Source organism: Peromyscus californicus, unplaced genomic scaffold (genome assembly GCF_007827085.1).
Source record: "Peromyscus californicus insignis strain IS unplaced genomic scaffold, ASM782708v3 Scaffold_8__1_contigs__length_139910024, whole genome shotgun sequence".
NCBI lineage: Eukaryota > Metazoa > Chordata > Mammalia > Rodentia > Cricetidae > Peromyscus > Peromyscus californicus.
Window position 1 is genome coordinate 30,652,472 of NW_026294606.1, and position 23,495 is coordinate 30,675,966.

The 23,495-nt window shown below is 45.9% G+C and overlaps 1 protein-coding gene across 2 annotated transcripts in view; it reads right to left on the reverse strand.

Annotated features, from left to right (window-relative positions):
- The window catches only part of Bphl (biphenyl hydrolase like), a 34,272-nt gene extending 10,801 nt beyond the window's left edge, over positions 1 to 23,471 (reverse strand). Inside the window, exons 1-5 of one of the 2 annotated variants that reach the window (XM_052729565.1) lie at positions 23,257 to 23,469; positions 17,765 to 17,868; positions 15,635 to 15,801; positions 12,148 to 12,301; positions 1,515 to 1,646 (exon numbers count right to left, since the gene is read on the reverse strand). In XM_052729565.1, coding sequence (XP_052585525.1) covers positions 1,515 to 1,646; positions 12,148 to 12,301; positions 15,635 to 15,801; positions 17,765 to 17,868; positions 23,257 to 23,357 — 658 coding nt within the window. In that variant the 5' untranslated portion in view covers positions 23,358 to 23,469. Of the gene's footprint in view, positions 1 to 1,514; positions 1,647 to 12,147; positions 12,302 to 15,634; positions 15,802 to 17,764; positions 17,869 to 23,256 lie in introns of both variants that reach the window. The other variant, XM_052729566.1, reaches the window with a different exon arrangement.
- Between the last annotated feature and the right edge of the window lie 24 nt (positions 23,472 to 23,495).

The window sequence follows — 23,495 nt, forward strand, 5'->3', positions numbered from 1 at the left end:
GACTCCTGTCAGATCAATAAATACAGAAGGGAGATGAACTACTAAGTCCTGCTCTAAGATGATTTCCACATTGGGTTCTCTATGTTAGGATGTGCTTCTGAACTGTCAGTGTAACATTATTTCCATCTCTTCATGGCCTTTTCCCAGAAAGCACCAGACTACACTTCTCAGTGTGCTCGCTTTCGTGGAGAATTGACTCGTTGGTTTAATGGCATTTTTTTCTGTTGTTTTAAGATGCAAAGAAACACATTTTTAGGACTTGTTACTATGGATGAAAATTGCATTTCAACAGGATCATTATAAGGCATGGATTTGCTCCTTTGAACTTAAACCAGACACGTAACATTTCCAAAGTCCCTTTCATTGCAAAAGCTTTGACGTTACAGATGATTCATGCTGGAAAGGATTACCTAATAGATCAACTGTCCCTTCAAATACAAGCATTCTGTAACAATGTCTCCAACATTCAATCTCAGCTACTCTATTTTTGTAGCAATTACAAAACTAAAAAGAAGAGAGGGGAAACATCGATTCCAAGCAGCTTGCTACAGTTTGGATCTTAATGTTCCCCCAGGTTCTCATGTTAGAGCTTGTTTCCCAGCATGAAGCAGGAGAGAGTGGTGGGACCTTTAAGAGGTGGGGCCTAGTGAAAGCTCATAGGACATGGTGGTGTGCCTTTGGAGGAGAGGTGGACTCCAGTCTATCCCTCTTCTTCCTTTTGCCCATGAGGTAAATGGCTTTGCCTTGCCAAGCTCTCCTATCATGATGCATTGCACTACCTAGCTTTAGAGGCACTGGGTCTCCCTAGTTATGGACCAGAACCCTCAGAACTAAGTCACAATACACCTTTCCTCTCAGTTAGCTGATTATCTCAGGTGTTTGTCATAGTGCCAGAAAGCTGACTAAGCATATAGCTATATAAAAATAAACTTTGAATTCTGCTTAAAGATGTTAATTCTTACTGGGAATCTTATTAGTTTTTAAGATAAACAAAAGGAGGGACTTGTCCACAGCTAAGGTTATGTATTACTTGGCTCTGAAGTTGAAAAGAGAATTGAGCAGTCTTTCCCCCTCTCTGGCTCTGCTGGGGCTGAAGAACATGGCAGAGACTTCCTCCTGCTTTGTCCTAGATGAGGAGAGGGTGGGCCCATCCAGACAGAAAAAAATTGTCTGTATGGTGGCTCTCCTTCTAATGACCTGTTCTTCAATCAGAAAGTAGAAACAGGTTTCTGGAGGGCAGATTTGTGCTGCCACATATGTGAAGGACTGAAGACAATGGACAGACAGCTGTTAAAGCCTCAACATGAACCTTTAGTCCCATGGTCCTGTCTGGCATTTACACTTATTACACAAGGGCTCATTTTATTGTACAAAATCCTCTGTCTCTGTTCACACATTAACAGTGTGAGGATAATGGGTGTGCTTGTTCATTATGGAGGAATGCTGGGAAATCAAGGGAGGAACTCAAGCACCCCCTGCAATTAGCAAAGGAACCATTAGTCCATGCAACTTACCATCTGGCAGATGTTTAAACTGGTTTATGCCATCCACCCACTTTTCACAGGTTTTGGCAAAGTAGTCATATCCATATAGGGCTTCCAGAGGTTTCCTTGTCTTCTCACTCCATTTAGAAACATCTCGGATACCTGAAAAACAGAGGGGTGGACAAGGATGTGTCCGGTCTCAGACTAAGATATTATCAGGCTAAGGTATTACTTCAAGTAACCCAAGCCAGGCCACCTCTGGGCCTCATGCTCACTGTCCCACCTGCTTGGAAGACCTTTCCCAGTACTCTCATGGCTCATTCACATCCTCTAGGTCTCTGATCAGATGTTAGAGAGCCCCCCCCCCCACCCGCATGCTCTCTGTGACTTTTCTGTTCTACTCAGCACTTGTCACTGTTTTTGAAGGCCTTCTGCCTTGTGCTTGACCGTCCATCTTTCCCTTAGGGATGTGTGCCCAGTGCAAACGTTTTTGGTTTATGCCTTGCTACACATCAGACTCTAGGCTGGGCTTCCCACAAGAATAACATGATAACTCATTAGTGACTGAATAAAATCAGACCTGAGTTGAACACTGTCTGCTAAAGATATTAACATAAAAGGAAAACATTTCTCTAATAGGTGTCTCCAGAGTAAGAATGACATTATAGTTATCTCTCGGTTCCTAAAGTGTAGTATAACAGTTTTGTCTAATATTGAAACATTCTGTCTTGCAGAAAGTTCCTTAAGTAGGAAGGTAAACAACTCAAAATAGCTTCAGGAAGTCCCTGAAACTGACCAGATTCACTAGGCCCCTCCCTGCCAGAATAAGCAATAAAAGCCGAGAGTCCTCTTCGGACTCGAGAAAGCTGAGCTGCAAAGACGATTCTCAGAGGAGAAAAGCTGCAAAGAAGACTCTGAGACCAGACCTGCTGCCTGGAAGGAGCAGAGGCTAGCTGAACTGCCTAGAAGAGATTTAGACCAACTGAGGCACCTGGAAAGGACATTCTCCAACCTGTAGGCTAGCGGTTTACTCCGGGTTCCCAGCTTTGTGAGCTGTCACCTATACTGGGGTGGGCTTTGGTGATATAGCTGTCTTTGAGTCATTAATGCTCTTTGCAAGTAACCCCAATAAAACTCACAGTTGACAAAGTTGGACTTTAGTGGTATCTATACTTTAGTTTGTCATGGATCCCTCTCTGGGGTGAGTAGACATGTGCATTGCATCTCCCCAGAAAACACAGAGGGGGGCTGTTCTTAGGAACCCCTGTGGACTTCAAATTGTGGATTCTCCAGCCCATTATGCAAAATTGCAGAGAATGTGCACAGAACTGACATAGGAACTCCCAAACCATCTCTACATTATTTTACTTTAACTCGTGTACTTTAAATGTTGTATAAGTAGTATGCTATATTGTTTAGAGAAATCATGACCAAACAAGTCTGTATATGTTCAATGCAGAGGTAATTAATTTTCAAATACTTTTGGCCATGGTTGATTGACCCACAGATGCAGATGTAAAGGACCAGCTACTTAGAAAAGTTTTTCTGGTACATGAGAAACAAGCAAATGATGCAACAGACTGAAGGAAAATTAACAAACAGCTGTTAAATCCTCAACATGAACCTTTATTCATATGGTCCTGTTTGGCATTTACACATTTACATAAGGGCTCTGTTGAAGAAAAAGTGTGTAAAGCTAACTACTAAGTCTAAACTATATTATAAATGATTAATTGGAAGGAAAAATAATAGATAACTTCTACCTTTAAAATAATGCAGCCAATGTGATTTACTCAGTATTTCCCATACTTCCTTAAGCACTATGGTTAAGATCCTGGTGCTCCTGAACATATTAAATGCTGCCTATGAAAGCCTTTAGCACAGGCGTTGCTAAAGGCCACACCAGAAAGGTCAGGTGACAGCAGTAACCCACATTGACATCAGATGTAAGTGTAGAGTGCTGACAGTGCTCGGCACCTGGCATGCTCTCAAGGTGCACTCGGTGAATGGAAGTACTCCAGTGGAGGAATCCTTGTGATTTCCAGCCTTACTGTCTTCTGAAGACGCCGCCTGCCTCTGCCTCTGGAGATTGGACTACAGACCCAGAGGGAAGCCAGGGTGACTTGATTGTAGAGACTAGAAGGGTTGAACGGCTTGGTAAATAGGGAAAAGACTTCAGAGACAGTTATGGTGAGGTTGGTTAAAAAATAAAGAGGGGTGGATTTCAGAATGGAAAGGCGAGCTGGGAGAACGGGAAAGGGAAAGAATAAGATGTGAAGAAAGCCTAGGGGAGGGAGTTCAGTGGCAAAATAAATGCATGTATGAGGCTGTGTTTAACTCCTAGTACCTCTCCTATCTCCCAAATATAATAATAATAACTTTAAAAATTGCTTGTGGATACTTACACTCTGGGCTGCCTGGCAGACCACACCCTGTGAAAGGCCATCTTTCCATAGAACAAGCCCGTCTTTCATAAAATGCTTTTAAAAAATTCTTTTCTGGAGAGATGGCTTAGGGGTTAAGAGTACTGGTTGCTGTTCCAGAGGTCCCAGGTTCTATTCCCAGCACCCTCATAGCAGCTTACACACATCTGTAATTCCAGTTCCAGGGAATATGATGCCTCTGGATGCAAAACACTTACACACATAAAATTAAAAAGAAAAATTCTTGTGTGTGTGTGTGTGAAGGAATTGTGCGTCTGTGGACATGCACGTATGACGACCAGAGGACAGCATCAAGTATCATTCCTCTAAGGCACTGTCTGCCTTGTTTGAGACAGGCTCACAGATGGGGCTAGGCTGGCTGGTTAGGGGTCCTGTCTCTGCTTTTTCAGAATGAAGCACATGCTGCTGCACTCGGCCTTTGGCATGGGTGCTGGGGCTAGGAGTCAGGGCCTCATGCTTTCGTGCCAAGTCCCTTAACAACTGAGCTTTCTCCCCAGATCCATGAAACACAGTTCTTGTGCTTCAACAGAGCCACAGTAACTAGTGAATATGTTTGAGTGAGTCCAGAAGAGGGAAAGCAAACCCTGACAACAGAGTCAAGCAGCCAGGAGTAAGGGGGAGCCAAGGCCAATCTGAGTCCATGCTCACTGTTTCCATACAAGAGTGACAAGCTGTCACTCGTCATGTGGTCCCTGCATCCAGCGGTTAGCAGTTTCCTGGAGATGATAGGAGGGTCTCTAGAAACAGGAGGTAAACTAGTCATCCACAGGTAAAGGGATGCACAAAGTAACTGGCAGACTTGCCCGATGTACCTGTGAATACAATCCAGCAGTGGAAACCAGGGCACCACAGCCACGGCAGCACCATGAGAGAATCTTAGCAGTGTAATGAAGAGAAAGAACAAGCCAGGGACAGCAGTGCATGCAAGAAGTCATGCTGGTGTGGCCTAATGACAAATCTGTTGCTTGGGAGCATAAGCCTATGTAACCGAAGCACAAGGAGGGTCAGAGTTCTGGGGAGGCAGGGAGAGCTGGGACAAAGCTCACAAATATAGCAAGGGTGTCAGCAGAATCAATCCTGACCTCCAGCAGACCCACAGCTAACATAGTTCACTTATGACAGAAGGGTCAAATTATAATGACTAAATAACAATAATAATAATAATAACAACAATAATAAAAGCTTTAAAAATCAATTAGGAAAAACAAGTTCCTTATGATGTGAAGGCCAAGAGCTTCTGAGAACCCAGTGAACTGGTGCCCAGCAGTACTCCTGCTGAAGCACAGGGGCTGCTGTAGAACAGTATGAGGCCCTTTTAATGGATTAATTTATGTAGAGTTTTGGAATGGAAGGTGTCTATGGGAATGTCGGATCTGTGGCAAGCCTTCAGGAGCCCAGAGGAAAGAGCACAAGGTCTCAGGGCAGGGAAACCCAGCTACTGCTGGGGGAAGCCAGAGGTCTTCTAAGCAATGGTTGGGAGCCTAGGTTTGGAAATCAAACTGATGATGTAGGAGTCCCAGCTCCTAGACTTACTGCTGTGTGAAAATGGGCAAGTTACTTAACCTCACAGTGCTAATTCCATAATCAGAAAATATGAATTATATTAACACTGTAGAATAAGGAGTAAGTAATTACACAGAATTTGCTGGTAATAGTGCCTGGCATGTAACATGTACTCAAAAAGATTCTTTGCATTTATTTATTAACTTCTGTTAATTTATTTAAAGAGGAAGCCATTTCTGTCCCAAAGCATAATCACTACCCAAAGTTAGTAATTATGCTTCATAGTCAAGTGCCCAGAATAACCAATTGAATCAAAATGTTTGCTGATTCACAACAGAATTTGGATCCCAAAAGCAACTGACATATCCCCCCACTTCCCTTTAGAGCATATAATCCATGTTAAACCCTAGAATCACAAAGACGAGATTGGGTGCGTTTAGGGTGGTATGGCCGTAGACTAGAATCGCAAAGAAAACTTACTAATTAAGAGTTAATTCAGTAAGCATAAGTCTGCTAAGTGCCTGTTTCCACCAATATAAACTTGGATAATGTAGTGGTTTGAATGAGAATGGCACCTAAAAGCTTATATATTTGAATACATGGCCTCCAATTAGTAGAACTGTTTAGGAAAGATTAGGAGGTGTGTCACTGGGGGTGGGCTTTGGGGTTTCAAAAGTGCATACCATCCCTAGTTAACTTTCTCTGCCTCCTTCTTCTGGACCAGATGTGAGCCCTCATCTACCGCTCCAGCATTATGCCTGGCTGCCCGCTCCTCACCATGATGGTTATGAACACTAACCCTCTGGAACCGTGAGTTCCAAGTTAAATGCTTTGTTTTATAAGTTGCCTTGGTCATGGTGTCAGAAAAGTTAAGACAAATGAGATACAGCCTTTGCCTTCAAGAGCCTTACAGTCAAGGGCTTGCAGACAGTATCCAAGGCACAACGGCTGCCCTTACCCACAAGAAACACAGCCAGGACACCTGGTTTCTTGAAACCACAGAGCACTGAACTTTACAAATACTGTGTTCTCCTCTGATGACACTTATGGCTAAGCAGGCCCAGTAAAAGAGATTAGTAGTAACTAATGTGAGCCAGAACAACTAGAATACACTGTAGCAGGACTGCCAGCATCGCTCCCCATTGTATGAAGTGTTTTAAGTGAAACAAGTTCACGGAATGCAGGAACGGCAACAAGTTGACAGTGGATCTATTGACCAAGATGGTTTCTGAGGATGGACAGGCAGGCAGCGTGCAGAGTGCAGCAGACACACTGGGCAAAGGGTGGTTTGTCGTCATCTGGGTGGCGTACAGCAGCACTAGGTGTGACAGAATATTTCTGCGTTCTTCTCACAGTGGTACACAATCTAAAACTTAAGGATCGATTACTCTGGAATTTTCCATTCAAGCCTTGAGAACACAGCTGAGTGAAGCTACAGAAGCAGAGCCAAGGTAATAGGCTGTGTTCCGGTCTGAACCAGTGTGTCCTGTGCTCCCTGGTGAATCATTTACCAGGGTAAGACATTTAGCAAGAGGAACAGGTCAAGAGGAAAGACTGAGTCCAGTTTTTAGATATGTGTGGCAACCAGATATGAAGAGTTCAATGAAACGAAATGAAGAGTCCAGTATGTGGGGGCCTGGAAGCTAGGAGAAGACAGAGATGGGCATGGAGTGAGAAGAGAGCCGAGCATGGCGGAGCATGCCTGGCATCTAAGTTACCCAGGAGGCTGAGGAAGGAGGGCTGCTCGAGCCTAAGGGTTTGAGGCCAGTGTGGGCAACACACTGAGATGCTGGCTTTAAGAGAGGGTAGAGGAGGCTAGTGGGACAGTTCAGTCAGAACAGTGCTCATCACACAAGTGTGAGGATCTGAGTTTGATTCTAGAACCCACATCAAAGTCTAAAGGCAGTGGCGCACACTTGTAACCCAGGTGCTGGGAAAGCAGAGACAGGCAACTCCCTGAGGTTCCCAGGCCAGCCAGTCTTGCCTAAGCAGTGAGCTCCAGGTTCAGGGAGAGATCCTGTCTCAGAAAACAACCCCCAAAGTGGACCTCTAGCTTCCACATGCATGGGCACTTACATGTGCACCCACATCCTGACACATGCATGTGTGCATGTTAACACTCACACAAATACATGTGTACACACACACACACACACACACACACACACACACACACACACAGGAAAAGAAGAGGATCAGAACAGAAAGCAAGGATGGCACTCGAAGACCTCAATGACACTGTCCCACATATCAAAGCCAGAGACCAAGCAGAGACAGATGCCAGGGCCATGACATCACAATGGCCAGAAAGCCAACCAGAGGAAGAAAGTGTGAGCTGTAGCACACACACAGCAGGGGACTGCTTTCAATGGCTATGGGGGAGGGGGAATTAAGAAAGAACACAGAACAGCCAAGTGTCCTGAGGGTTTGGTCACACGGAAGGCACTGTCTCCACTGGACAGGTGGGTCAGAGGCCACCTTCCAGGATGAGGAAGTGGCAATGGTGGTTAGGGAAGGGAACAGAGACATCCCAGACAGTGAGGAGTATTGTGGGATTGAGAGAGCTTTTATTTTGTTTTGGAAAACAGGGAAAGTCAGAACCACTGTGATGGGAAACTTATTCTACAGTCACTAAGGCAAAGGAGTAAGAAGTTGGCAGTGCCCAGGGCAAAGTACCATGGTGTGGGCATGTGCATCCCACTACAGATCCACCAGGCTTAAGGGCTCCAGGCACCTTTTCAGACACCCTGGGAGCTGGGTATTGGGGTGATGACTGAGAAGGATATGGCTGGGAGAGGGCAAGATGCATCCCCAAGGCAGCTTTTCAATGCAGGAAGTCCACAGGAAGATAGGGAACAGTGGAGTTAGGAGGCTGAGTGCCGCCAGACTGGCAGGGGCCAGCCAAGTTGAGTTTGAAGTCACTAGAGGTTTGTTTTTTTTAAGTGAGAGAATTGCCTTACAAAGGATTTTCTGCTTTGAAGAAGAGAATATCCCATGAGCCCAAGGTTCTGAACTAGGAGAGTGAGGGGAACGGGGTGGGGATGGGGTTGGGGTTGGGGGTGAGGGAAGAATATAACACTCAGGAGTCACTGTGTGGTATCAACTGAACAAAATCACTGTGAGGTGTAGAGGGCAGAGGAGGACTGAGCTCTGTGGGCTGTTAGCTGAATGATAGAGGAAAGAAAGTGAGTAGAGAGGCGGGTGGTGGTCAGTTTTAGAAGAAGATAGTCCGTGTTCTGAATTTAAAAGAACTGAAACCGTATACATTATGTTTCTCAGATCTAGGCAAATTAAATACTAATAGCAGGAAGATATCTAGGAAACCCTAAATATTTAGATATTAAACATTCCATTTCTAAGTACCCACAAGTGAAAGGCATAGTCTGAAGAGACATTAGAAAAGATATTTTGAGATATCTTGTGACAAGTGCAAATGCAACACTATAAAATTTGTAGCTGTGATGGCTACTTTTGGCTGTCAGCCTGACAGCATCTGGAACCAACTAAAACCGAAGCTGCTGGACACTCTGTGAGAGATTTTCTTAATCCGATTATTTGAAGCAGGAAGACCTAACCTATATCCAGAACATAGCTTCTGGTGTCAGCCTACATAAAAGGACATGGAAGAAGGAAGTTTCTTTTTACCTGCTTGCTTTCACTCTTGCTGGCAAGTTCATCTATCATGTTGTCAGGTGCGCTGTCTAGTCAACATCATACAAGCTAGAGTCATTTGGGAGAAGGGAACCTCATTTGAGAAAAATGTTCTCACCCGATTGGCCTGTGGGCAGGCCTGTGGTGCACTTTCTTGATTGGTGATTGATGTGGGAGGGGGCCTAGCTCCTTGTGGGTGGAGCCATCCCTGGGCTGATGGTCGGGTGCTCTAAGAAAGCAGACTGAGCAAACAGAGAGGAAGGGGCAAGCCAATAAGCATCACTCCTCCATGGCCTCTGCTTTAGTTCCTGCATCTAGGGTTCTGCCCCGAGTTCTTTCTCCTACTTCCCTCAGTGACGGAGTGACCTGAGAGTTGTAAGGTGGAACAAACCCTCTCCTTCCCTAGCTGCTTTTGGCCGTGGTGTTTATCACAGCAATAGGAATCCTAACTATTTGTAGGATTCCTACAAATCCCAACTTCACCAATGTTTAAACCACCATCTTCAGGATCCCAGTGTAGACAGAAGACCAGCAGCTGTCTAAGAATCCTCCAGACCTTCAGAACAGGACTGCTAAGATATCCAGCAGCCTCCTGATGGAGACACTACTGGATTCTCAATTGCTCCAGTGTGAGACAGCCCTTGTTGGGGTACCTGGACTGCATTCTGTAAATCAATCTAATAAATTCCCTTTATATATACGGGTTGCTAGATCTAGCCACTCTAGAGGAAAATTTACAGCATTAAATGATATATTAGAAAAGAATAAACATCTCAAATCCATAATCAAGATTTTTACTTTGAGATTGGAGGACATAAAGCAAATCAGAATCCAAGGCAAGCAGAAGGAGACAGAAATAATGGAAGCAGAAAACAAAACCAAGTCGGAACTAGAAGCTGCTGCTTTGAAAAGATCAGTGACCGGCTGCCAGGCAAAGGTGACACAGATAACCAGTGTGTACGGGGGAGGTATTTCTACAGACCACACAAACTCAGCACGTGGCTCAAACACCTAGCCGGTCAGGGAGTGCTGCGGACAAGTCAAAAGTATCCACCGTCTTTGACAATATCATACTTGCTATGGTGAGAACCACCCAGCAGGGAGGACCAGAAGGACCACACAGCCACCAAAGGAGTGAGAACACAGACACCTATTTTAATAAAGCTGTGAGGCGGGATACAGCATGGTGAGGAGGAACGGCAGGGAAAGGGGGCAGTGTTTTGGAGGAAGAATCATGTGTACCTGTTCAAGTGGAGAGGAAGGGCCCAGTAAGGGAAGTCAAGGATTTAGGAGAAGTGAAGGCATCTGGTGCCGGAGGCAGCAGGACCTCGTGGATGGCAACAGCGGAACAGCCCACCCTGCCCAAGGCGGACTCTGAGCCACACGGGAGGATGGTGAGGACAAGAGGAGGCCAGACTAGCATTGGTTTCTCCGTCATCTGTCACTTAAGAATTTCGAATTGCTGGAGAAACGGGAAGCTCGCAGAGAACTAAGATTCTAGAACAGGATGTGGCCTCTAAGTAGCTCACAACGTGAATGGCTGAGCACCTGGAGGAGACTTAGCATGTGCAGGGCTCTGCCAACTTCTGCCAGGGCTAGAGAGTAAACATTTCAGGCTCTGAAGGCCGAAAGGCCCACCAAAGACATACTGTGGACACAGCTGTGGCGAGAAAATGCTAAACCCACTGGGAGTAAATTGATCCTGTTAGGCCATCTGCGGTTTGTGTAAAGACACAAAAGGCTTCCGGTGAGAAAGGGAGGTTTGTCATGGGCCCAGGTGGCAGGTAGAAGTGGTGGGAAACCCAGGCAGCTTCTCTTTTGTCCCAGTGCCCCCTCCCCCCTTAATCCCTGGGGTACTTTCCTTCTGAGAGCTTGATCCTTCCAATTCAGAGAGCTTGCTAGAGGCTAAACCATGCCAGGGCTGAGTGCCTAGTCACTGCAACCCTTCCAGATGCTCTAGCTATGGGTACAGGCCAGAGAGCAGCGCTGGGAGATGAGAATGAGGAGAGTGAGGATCAGATGCCCCGGTTTGGTCTCTAGTTCATGAACTAACTTTTCATCGGTGCTTCAGCTTTCCAAAAGCAAGTGGTGGGGCTGGAGAGACGGCTCAGAGGTTAAGAGCACTGGCTATTCTTGCAGAGGTCCTGAGTTCAATTCCCAGCAACCACAGGGTGGCTCACAACCATCTGTAATGAGATCTGACTCTCTCTTCCGGCATGCAGGCAGAACATATACATAATAAATAAATCTTAAAAAAATAAAAAAGTGGCAGGCCAGAGTTGAATCCCAGGCTGAAGGTCACTGGCGCCACTCTTGTGCCCCTAAAAACCTCAAGGAGAGGCTTAAATGAGACTTCAGACAAGAAGACTGCACAGACCACTGTAACGAAAATGCAGGTTAATTGTTCAGCCCGGTGCTTCCTTTAATATTCATTATATTCATGTATTCACTCATTCAGATTCTTTTTTCCTGAGACAGGGTTTCTCTGTGTAGCTTTGGAGCCTGTCCTAGAATTCGCTCTATAGACCAGGCTGGCCTCAAACTCATAGAGATCCGCCTGCCTCTGCCCCTCGAGTGCTGGGATTAAAGGCATGTGCCACGATCGCCTGGCCTCATTCACGATTTTTATTTTGAGACAAGGCCCTGCTACATCGCCCATGCTAGCTTCAAACTCGGAGTTCTCCAGCCTTAACCTCCCAAGCAGCTGACGTTTCAGGCATGCGTCACTGCAACTGGCTTTCACATTATTTTAAAGGAGGTTGAGTAACACTTCACAGGGCCCCCTCCTTCCTTCAAGCTCTCTACCCGTGGTAGTGAACGTAAACACTGCTTTCCCAGAGCCTTGGCCTGAGTCATCCAAGTTTCACTTCTGGAAATAGAAAGCTATCCATTTCTAGGTTGCTTAAATTACATGGCTTTCCTGAAAACTCATTCTTCTTTTGACCTTAGAGCTGAGAATTGTAAGTGGAGGGGACATGACTTGTCAGCCGACACATATCAACACGAGAGACGAGGAGGGAGCAAGGAGGATCGTCATGACAACGTCCGTGACTGGCGGAACTTACCCTGGTAAATCCTGACGTCTTCCTCAGTGACATAGGCATTCGCTCCCCAGATCACCATCTTGCGGACGTAAGATGGGTACTTCGCAGCAGCAACGAGTGCAGTTATGCCCCCATCACTCCAGCCCAGGAGGGAGACCTGCTTGAACTGCAGCACCTGTGGGCAACACAGCAGAAGGCTTGGCATTGTTAGTGTGGCCAACACAGCAGGACACACGACACAGTTACCACTCCACTCTCTTTAAAGAACCTGGGCGGTGGCGATCCGAGTCCTACAAGTCTGCTGCTTGGAGACCTGGTGTCAATTAGCCTTGCCACAATGTAGTTGTCATAAAAACTTGAGTATGCAGTATTATTTTGACCTATGCAGGAAGCATATCTTTGGGTCGAATAAAATGTCAAAGTACAGAATCAGCAGAAATCCTTTGGTCTTTGGGTAGGGCAAGCACTGTGTGTGCATACCTCTGAGCAAGGCTCCGAGGCAATTCTGTAGATTGGAGAGGAGTGCAAGATAAAATGCAGCAGGGTATCTAGGGAAGCCACAGCTGCGACTGTGGGAGGAGCTGGCTAGAGACGAGAGGGAGCATGGAGTCGTGGCAAAGCTGTGTCCGTACTTGGGTGACGCCATCAGGCCCCTGAAAATGTGCTCAGTAGAGAAAGCTGACAAAGCACATGGAAGAGGCTTCTACAAGTAAAAAAGTATCTGAAAAGATTAAAGGTAAGGAACCAACATGTTAGTCAGGATAATTGCTGGTGGGATCGCATGTGTGTGCACATACTCTGGATAATCATTAATATACAGAACGAGGATACATTCTCTATGGCCTAGCATACTACCTCCTGGATTCATTTACCAGGAGACAGACCCAGGATATACACAACACTGCTCATAATCACAAAAGTGACTAATGTCCCTGAGCAACTTCTAGCAAAAAGTAGCTTAAAATTAAGTTAATCATTTACCACTGGATAATGCATGGAATAAGACAGTGCATGCATCCAGTGAAATACAGCAGCTCTCTTGTACCTGCTGGGGTTACATTCCAAGACCCTACCTCACCACGGATGCCTTGTAACATAGATGGTACCCAAAGTTACACACGTACGTGCAGTATAGAGTGGATGTGCTGAAGAGACGATGTCTTACAGTTTGCGCAGAATGGAGACAGGATGGTTGGGCAGCACCACACTTCACTGTACCACTCAGAATGGCATGGGATTTAAAACTCACGACAGGGTGCTACAGATAACACTAATGAACTTGCATTTTAGAAAGACAGAGGAAATATTTTGGAAGTTTTTCTCATGAGGAAATGATAAATGTTGGGGACTCGGGGAGATAGTTCTGTTGGCAGCACAAGCATGAGGATTGGAGTTCTCTCCCAGGACCCCCAAGAGCCAGACACAGTGGCTCCCTGGAGCTTGTTGGCCAGCCAGCCTAACCTACTTGGTGACCTTCAGGCCAATGAATGATCTTGTTTTAGAAAACAAGGTAGAAAGCAACTGAGCAACCACAGTTGATGTGGCGGACATGTTTAACCTGATTTGAACATTATGCAGTATAGACATGCACTGGAACCTTATTTAACCCCCTGGCATATACATTTTTTATGTTTTAATGTATAAGCTAAAAATAAACTTAATTTAAATTATAAAACATTACAAATTATGAATTATTTCTGGAATTTTCTACTTTTTTTTTTCCGGGTCACAATTGACCACGGGTAACTGAAACCACAGAGAATGAGACCATGGAGAGGGGACAGTGGCAGCAGATGTACGTTCACTGGGGAGGAAGCAACATCTCCTTGATACATCATCAAAAGCAGCAAACTGGAAGACTGTAAGGTATGGTATGATGCCACAGTATCACACACCTGTAATTCTAGCACTCAGGAGGTAGAGGCTACCCTGCTACACAGTGAGTTTGAGGCTAGACCAGGGATACACAGCAAGATCCTGCCTCAAAAAAAAAAAAATCAAAATAACCGAATAAAACACTGTGTTTGCTTAAAAGCACTGACTCCTCACCTGGACCTACAAGGTAATTAGATAAAAGCTGGACTTCTCCATCTTTATTTTGTATGTTCTTTAACTTTGGGTTGGATTCCTGCTCAACTCTGCATGAAGGCATGCTAAGCACCCAAGGAGCATCTGTCTAAAGGCTGATGGTACATAACCAACATAAGCAGTCTTAACCCCTGTACTGGGTAGTTTGATGTCAACTTAATACAAAGCCAGAGTCCTTAGAGAGAAGGGAGCTTCAATTAAGAAAATGCCTCCAGAAGATCAGGCTGCAGGCAAACCTATAGAGCATTTTCTTAATTAGTGATTGATGGGGGAGGGCCCAGCCTATTGTGGGTGGGATGAACCCTAGACTGGTGGTCTCTAAGAAAGCAGATGGGTTCTGTAAGAAAGCAGGGTGAGCGAGCCATGAGGAGCAAGCCAGTAAGCAGCACTCCTCCATGGCCTCTGCCTCAGCTCCTGCCTCCACGTTCCTCCCCTGCTTGAGTTCCTGTCCTGGCTTCCTTTGATAATGCACTGTGATGTGGAAGCATAAGCTGAATTAACCCTTTCCTTCCCACATTGCTTCGGTCATGGTGTTTCATCACAGCATTGGTGACCCTAACTAAAACAACCCCCTTCAAGGCTGAAGGCATAAACATAAGAGCAGTGGTGACATCTTACTGTTGCCTTTTATAGTGTCCTGTTCCAGACCCACATTGTCCTAAACCTGAAGTCAGCTTGGATTCCAGGAACGGCAGAGCCTAACAGACAGAGCCTTACAGACAGATCACCCTGTGAGATGACACTCATGCGCGGTCATGACTTCTTCAGGCCACCTTGCAGACGCAGGACTGAGATGACACCGGACCACACTTTGACCAAGACCGTTTAGTTATGCAGACTCCTTTCCTTCTCTCCAGTTCTTGCTCTCCGTAAACCTAAAGCTCATGTCAGTACCCGGAGGATGGGCTGAAAGACTCTCCACCTCCTCCGAAGGGCAGTTTTGTTCAAAATGCATTCCTGCCTCTTCACCACCACCTCTTGCTGCTTTCTTCGGGATGAGTGCCTACTCCTGGTACACGGGAAGCCGTGGAGTTGGGCCTCTGTCTTCAGACTCCAGTTACTTCAATATAAAACTGTATTTTGCTGTGTGTAGTGTTGTAGTCCTGCAATCCTAGTACGCCACAGTCCCAAACAGAAGAATCTCATGGTCTGCTTAGACTATACAAGAAAAAAATGAAGTAACACAAAGCAAAACTAAAACCTGATGTATGCCATGAGACTAGCCAGAAAGGCAGAGCCTGGGCGTCTTGCATGTACCTCATTAGACAGCTGGGCTCTGTTTCTACTGGCCCTTTAGATCTTCCTTACATAAGACTTACATTAGGTATTACCTTTGTAGAGAGAAGGAACAGCAGGGATTAGAATAAACGAAGGTGGGTCCAGTCACCCTCCCCCACTCCAGCACTTCTCTGGGTCTCACCTTCATCAAGTCAATAGCATCCTTTGCATCCCTTTCAAAAAAGTCCCGTGGGAAGTCTCGATCTGGGGGCCTGGACTGTCCATATCCTCGAGGGTCCCAGGCCACCACTGTGAAGCGCTTCTTATTCAGGCTCTGAAGCTGTGGTGCAAAGTCCGTGCTTCCACTTCCTAAAAACAGCCACAGGGTTACATTCTGAGTGTTCTCAGTCTAGCCAACACACCAGAGCAAAACGGAAGCAGTACTAATCTCAAAACACGGTTCTTGTTTCTCAGTTAGCCAGGGAGGTTGTCTTACAAGGGACGCCTGCGTCCACCCAGAGGTGGATTTCCATTCCTGATGGAGTTAGGCCCTGCCTCTGGTCTCCCCCTAGTGGTGATTTTGAGGAAGCAAGGCTCAGGACCAGTATTTTTGTGGCACTTTTGACAGCCTTTCTGTTAGTTCTTTCCTACCCACCCATTGAAAGAATTAACTAAACTATATGGAAATGAACTTTCATTTGATACTTTCTGGGTTTCCTCTCTCTCTTTTCTCTAAAGAAAGATGACTTAGAAATGATGGAGAGCCCAGTGGCATCCAGGTAGAAGTCTTATATTCCAGATATTTTATCTGCCATTAAGCTAATAAGAATGACTCCTAAGACTTTATTTTTTAGTTACAACCAAAACAGAGAAAAGTAAATTAAAGCACTGAAATGTGTGTGTTTAAGAAATCAAATCAAGCCGGGCGGTGGTGGCGCACGCCTTTAATCCCAGCACTCGGGAGGCAGAGCCAGGTGGATCTCTGTGAGTTCAAGGCCAGCCTGGGCTACCAAGTGAGTCCCAGGAAAGGCGCAAAGCTACACAGAGAAACCCTGTCTCGAAAAACCAAAAAAAAAAAAAAAAGAAAAAAAAAAAGAAATCAAATCATATTTTATCAAGCCAGCACAAAGGAATCTATGCCAAGAGCCTGTGGTGGCCCTGACTGGCAAGCCTCAGCTCACCGACCAGCCACTTGAAGTGTGCTATGCTCATATCCACCATGGGTGTGGAAGATCACTTGGTAGGAGCTCCATCCAGTGGCAGATGTATTTACTGTGCAGTTTGTTTTTTTTTCCTAAACACCCAAGTACTCAGGCCACATATAGACAGGAAACACACAGCTGAGCTCAAAAGCAGCTGGGTGGATTTTCAGCCCTTGTCTACGGCTCTCTCACAGGAGCTTCTTATATGTCCCTGATATAGAAGGAACTATCCTGAAGGAGGGGCAGGAATTAGGGCAGGATTAGAGGAGGGCAGACTAAAATAAGAGTTTCACAAACGAGGAAACATATGCATGCGAAGACTGGGACCAAGAGTACTAAAATCTTCAACAAGTGTTTGGAGAACATACGTGATTATCAGTACATGATGATCTGAGTGACCCATGGGTACTGGGGGACAAGGTAGGAAAGAGAATCCCACTGTTCCATTTTAAAGCTTTGGAATCATGCTAATATTTTACAGAAATGAAAAATTATACTAGGGTGGGTGCTTTGTGTAGTTAATGACTGTGGTGTTGAAATAATAATAAAATATAATGTGGTAAATTGTTTTTGCTGATGGTTTAACTGGATATCAGCTATTGGAGCAAATATCTCCTTGAACACAGAAGCTTAAGAAAAGGGCACTAAGTGTGTGTCCCAAGACTCTCAGTGGGACTGTATCAGCGAAGGCCTGGCAAGGAGGACCAAAAGTAGCTGAAAATGTTAGCATGTGACCTTGAGGAGAAAGAAGCACGTCACAATAAGTACATACTGAGATTATACAAATACCTAAACCCCGGATATGAGGTAAACTAACGAGTATAGCAGGTCATAAGCTTATTATCTTCATCATCTACTCTTTCTTTGGACCCCTGTTTCCTTGACCCCTGCAACCCTCCCAAATAGTAGGAAACCATTTTCACAGTGTGTTTAAATGTGGGAAGAATAAAAAATTAATGCAGTAGAAAGTTATTTACTTTTCCAAACCATTCAACTTTGAGTGAGGCAAGTATTCCTTAAAAGTTTTTAGTAAGCACTAACATAAACCATCGATGCTTGGCATCTAGCATCATGATGCATCACGGAGAATCTACGGCCTGCAGAAACAATGCATTAAAATCCACACGTACCCAACATCCCAGGAAGCAGGAGAACTGCATGCTCCCCTTCTCCTGTTCGCTGGTAATGCAGGTGCACGCCATTCACAGCCACCTTGGCAGAAGTCACTGAAGTGCTGGAAGAGAAAGAAGTCCCAAGAGGGAGACTTATTTGTCATGTCAAACTGTCATATTTAATATGCTGAAGTATCAGTTCTTGTGCACGAGTTAGCATTGGTACCCCACTCGGGGCATGCTGTACTGCCTTGATCTGTGCCAATCAAGGTTGTATCCTTATAACAGAGTACAAATCTGAACAGTGTCTTCCTGTTCTGACCCACTCAGCACCCAGGGGCTTGCCTTCTGCCCTGGTTAGATTTGCGTGTGTGTGTGTGTGTGTGTGTGTGTGTGTGTGTGTGTGTGTGTGTGTATGTATGATGTATGTGTTAACTTGACACAAGCCAGAAGGAATTTCGATTGAGAAAGTGCTTCCATTAGATTGGCCCAGAGGCAAGTCTATGGGGGCATTTTTAAATATTCATGACTGATGTGGGAGGGCCCAGACCACTGTGGGTGGTGATGCTCTTGGGCAGGTGGTTCTGGGTTGTATGTACTAGAAAGCAGGCTGAGCAAGTCAGTAAGCAACATTCATCCATGGCCTCTGCTTCAGTTCTTGGCCTTACGGTCTTCCTGGCCACTTCCTCGACAGAGGGCAGCCACAGGCGGGATGTGAGGGGCATGCCAGGACAGATGCTAAGAGGAATCTCTCTTCTTGTGGATTGGCAGTAAATTTAAGTCACCACTGACCTCCTTTTTCTTCTGCATACCCCACCCCGTCTCTGACCTTGGTCAAAATGATTACCAAAATGTGGCACTTTTGAAAAGACAAGGGTTTTGTTCCTTGTGTTGGTTTTATCTGATTCGCTAAGTTCAAGTAATAAAGAGTGCAAGCTGGACATGATGGCCCAGGTGGAAATCTCAGCACTTGGGAGGTAGAGGGGCCAATGATTGTCACAAGTTCAAAGTCAGCCTGGGATAGATAGGGAAAACCTGTCTTAAACAATAGCAACAAAATTAATAAAGAATGTGGGTGTGGGTGTTGAATATTGGTACATCTAACATTAGCATATCATTTCTTAAAATTAGATGGCAAAATTGGGGAATAAGAAAGCCTAAAGTAAGCTCATCTACACAAACACCAGAGGAGCAATGATAAAGCCATTAAACAACAGCCAACGACATCAATTTGTTTTTGTTAACATCCTATTTCTCCAAAGAATTGAGTTTTATTGCTAGGATGACTTTAAGCATCTTAGATTCAAGACAGATGCAAATAAACACACTCCACTAACAAAGACTCACTTCATTCAGCACATGTTCGCACACTCCCAGCCCAGCAGGAGAGAAAACAAAGACCCACCGCTTGGGGAGGCAGGATTATGCTGGAAGCACCTGGGCCAGATAAAATTTCCTTCCTGTGCATCGTGTTTTATTAAATAAAGCCACCCCCACCCCCAGGAGTAGTTACTGGGCTCGTGTTAGCAGTAAAGCACAGAAATGCTGTCTCCTTTTACTGCTCTCTATGCACGAGAGCTCTTTTAGGGGCTCCCTTCCCTGCAGTCCCAAGAACATGCTTGTTAAAGCCATTTTGCACTATACAGGTGTTTTGTACCATGGAAACCCTTCCCCATTTTCCTCAGTGCCCAGAGACAGTGGCTTTCAGACTGATGTTGCTGCCAGGGCCCTGGGCATCAGTCTCTCCCTGGAGCACTGGTTCACAAAAGCGTCTTTCCTTCAGTCTCTTCAGTAACAACAAAACAACAAACCTAACTTCTCCCCGCACCTGGCTGGAGCTAAGTTTTGGTTTCCCATTCCAGATTTCTTTCTAAATTATCACCGACTAAACAAGAGTTTAGGGACATCAGGTGGCTAGAGTTCACCTTACTAGAAACTCTGTGGCAGGGAAGGATTTGCAAAGTCTTGGAAGTAAGTGGCTTTGGTGGAGAGAACAAGAAAGGTCAGGTTGGGTAGAGGTATCTGAGAAGAGAGAAAAGGGTCTTTTGTGAAGAAAGGCCAAAGGAGGGTAAAAATCTAATTAAGAACATTGCAGGACAGCACTGATGGGTCTGAGACCATGTGGCATGCTCAGAAGCCTGTGTTCAGCCAGGCAGCGTGAGAGGACAGGGGGACAAGGGTAGGGACTGGACGGTGTGAGGTTCTGCAGTCAGTGGAAATGGTCCCTTCTACTTCATCACCGGCATCCAGTGTGCTGCCACACCAGAGGTACACGCATCACACTGGCCCATCCTGCCAAGAACCTGGTTCCACTCTCCAAGGCTGGGGAGGAGACAGAGAATTATTTACTGACAAAATTATTAAATATTAATAAATTATTAATTTCAAACATAAGGAAAGGTTCATGTTTAATCATAGAGTGACTGAGAGCTGGCTTATTTCCATAGGAATACATGATACATCATTTGGAGTCATTTCAAGCCCAAAGCATTGGCTCCAGTTTGTCAGGAGGTCTCTTTGACTGTGGTCAGTTCCTTGCGCAAACAGCTAAGTCCATGTGGAGAGGATCAGGCCTGTAGCCCAGGCTCTTGATGGCCCTAATGCTTGCTTACTTCTGGAACCACATTCAGTACTGGATTTCTCCAACTCTCAGGTAGGAATGAAGACAGAAACCCTCAGAAAACTTAAAGAACCATCTACCCAATTCTCTTTGGCCATCAGAGCTTCTTTCCCACCCGTCCCTCCCATTCCCCCAACAACCTGTCTTCCAATCATGGTGTCTGAAGCAGGTGTGTTTATGAGATGGTGCTGAGTTTTACCAACACCCGTGACTAGGACAATCCTGAGGTCTCTATCTCTGGGCCACAGCCTTGTAGCTGCTTCCAAAGTCACACCTTGCTGGACACTAAAGGCATGTCCTCCTGAAGCTTAAGGCTAGCAGGCGATGGGCAGGTATAGATAGCTCAGTGCTTACTGTGTGCGTGTGTGGAGCCTCTCGAGTGAAGGTGGGGTGGTGGAGACCCTGGGTTGTAGGTGCAGCTCAGCAAGTTCAACCTACCAACGCCAGCATATCTTTTCTCCTGTTACTTCAGCAGGGCTCAAATTCTGAATTCAAGTCACTGCCAGCCTTTTAAATCTGTGAGCCCAGCCTGCACTACACCACAATCTGAGTGGGAAGGAGGCAACTGTACTTAGTCGGACAGACCAGCAAGACTGAGTTAATTTCTTAGAGAACAAAAGGCTTAAGAGTCCCTCAAAGTGTACCTTCCCGTCTCATGTGTCCTTAGCTCCGACCTGCGATTTTTCTACATGGTACCAAGAGGGGGCGTAACAACTTGGGGAAAGTAGGTAAACCGAGTTTAGTACTTCCTACCATGTGTCTGCACTCTGTTAGTACTTGACCTGTCTTTCCTTTCTGAGGTGCACGATGCACCTACCCTAACACTACCACAGAAAGGTTGGAAGTTGATGGGGAAGCTAACTTGCTGGTCACAGGATTAGCTAATCCAGCCCAGGATGAGCATCCAAGCATCCAACCCGGAATCTTGGCTTCAGCACCTTGCTTCAAGATGAAAGTGGGGATTGTTCAATAAGATACAGACTCACTTTGAAAGTCTTACCGTTTGTACCCTGCTTCTTATCAAATAACTGTGAGTAACAGAATCAGCTTCTGCCAGGGCTCTGTTACATGAAGTTTGATGACTTCTTTTATATACTACGCTATTATTTATATGCTCACTATTTATATCATTAATTGCACTTGTTAGTTGTTTATATTTATTCTGTTCCAGGCCTTTCACAGTCATTGTTTCAAATACAAATGCTGCAAGGCCAGAAACCTAGAGAGGTTGAGTAACTTGTCTACAGTCACACAGCTAGAAGAGACGATAATACAGCTACTTAAACTATTTGAACTCATAAGGCCATGATTTCTCTTTAACCTCATGGCAGAACTGAATTCCCAACAGGGCAAAGTGCTGGGGTGACATTCAGTCTGATTGCCAAGTAGGGGGTGGAGGCAGGCATGAGAGGAAGGATTGGACCTGATTCTCTGGCAGGGCTTCCTTAGGGTAAACTCAGAAAATATTGTTTTCAGTCAGACTGTCAGATTCTGTAAATTATTACTATCAAACTGACATACAGCTCCCCACAGAGAATACTTTTTTTGACAGTTCATAGAGATCATGATGTAAGAAAAGGGTCAAAGTTCCAAGCAGTGGACAGACAAGCAGCTCCGTACCACACAACCCAGCTAGTTGCAGGGCTGACCCTTGGGGGTGAAGATGTTTGCACAGGATGGCTTCGGGTTGCAGGCGTGGAGCTGCAGCCTGGCTTCAGGATTAACCAGCCCAGGCTGTCTCTCAGATTACAGGCCGTGTCAGTATGGAACAGTGTTTCAAAAATGGCAGGACAAGACCCAGGGAAACCTTCACGGAGATCTTTCAGGAAGAATGGTTCACAGGGCAGCTAAGTGAATAGCACTCTCAACATCCATCAAGTCACCAATGAGTATGGCATTAACACAGCCCTGGTAGCCTCATCTTAATCCCCCTTCCTGCAGTCAAGGAACTGGATAAAAAGCCTACTGTTCACTGGCAATTTACACAACCATAGCCACTGACGTGTTTTTCCACCTGTATAGATAAAAAAGGGGGGGGGGGCGCTAAGGTCACATACTCCTAAAACGAGGGAAGAAACCGGAATTAGACACAAAACCGAAGAACTGCACAATCATGCTATGAACGTTTAAAAATCTGGTTCGATTTCCTGTTCTTTCTGCTTCCAAATTATGTGCTCAAATGATCGGTTTCCACATTAGATCTAGTAAAGTTCTAAATGCCAGTCATAGTGTCAATGGCCCACCGACAGTAAACCACACACGCGCAGTGGGTATGTCTGCGTGTGTATACGCTGGGATACGCACAGCTTCAGACTGTTCTATCCACATTTTCTGCTCAGATTCTCTGGAGACTGAGCACCCATTTTCAAGACAGCAGGTCTCCACGAATGTTGTTATTGTTTTAGCAAAGGGCTGGAGTGGAGCGTGGTAGAGAATGGAAAGGAAGATGCAGCTTCCTGGGCATCACCACACACCCACATGAGAACCTCCGGCAGGGGGACTTGGGTCTTTGAATTTACACATGTTCCCAAGCAGCTTCTCCTGCACACTGACTTTCCAGATTAGCAAGCAAAAGGACTCAGGAAACTTGGGCCCTGCGACTGAAGCAGGTTAGGTGGATTTCTGAGGAGGCAGGAAGAGTTACTGTCCCCAGCAACTGGCTAAAAGACATTGGGTTTGGGATCCGTGACTACCAGCAAAAGTCCCTCCCGGTCCCTTCCATCTGCACTGAGGAGGCTGGACCACAGCCCAGCCCCTAGAACCGAACCCCGGCCACCGAAGTGCTCGCGCACTAGCTCGGCGGGATCTGGACCCGGGTCTGAGGGTGCCAGGCACCTGTCCCTCCCCTGCCAGCGGCCGGCGCCCCAAGCTGCTCCGAGCATTCTATTACCCGAAGGCGGCTGCAGCCTGGGGCACCCGGATCCTGGACTTCAGAGGCGAGAGGAGCAGCCGCAGTCGCAGGGCCGCAGGGTGGACCGCTGCAGTCGCCATAGTTCCAAGTCGCACCTCCCCGCGAAATGCGCGTGCGCCCAGCTGGATGCCACCCTGCAAGTGCCGAACTCGAAGCCACGCCCCGGCCGGCCACACCTCTTGTCAGGCCTGATCAGAAACGAAGCGTGTTTTCTCTTA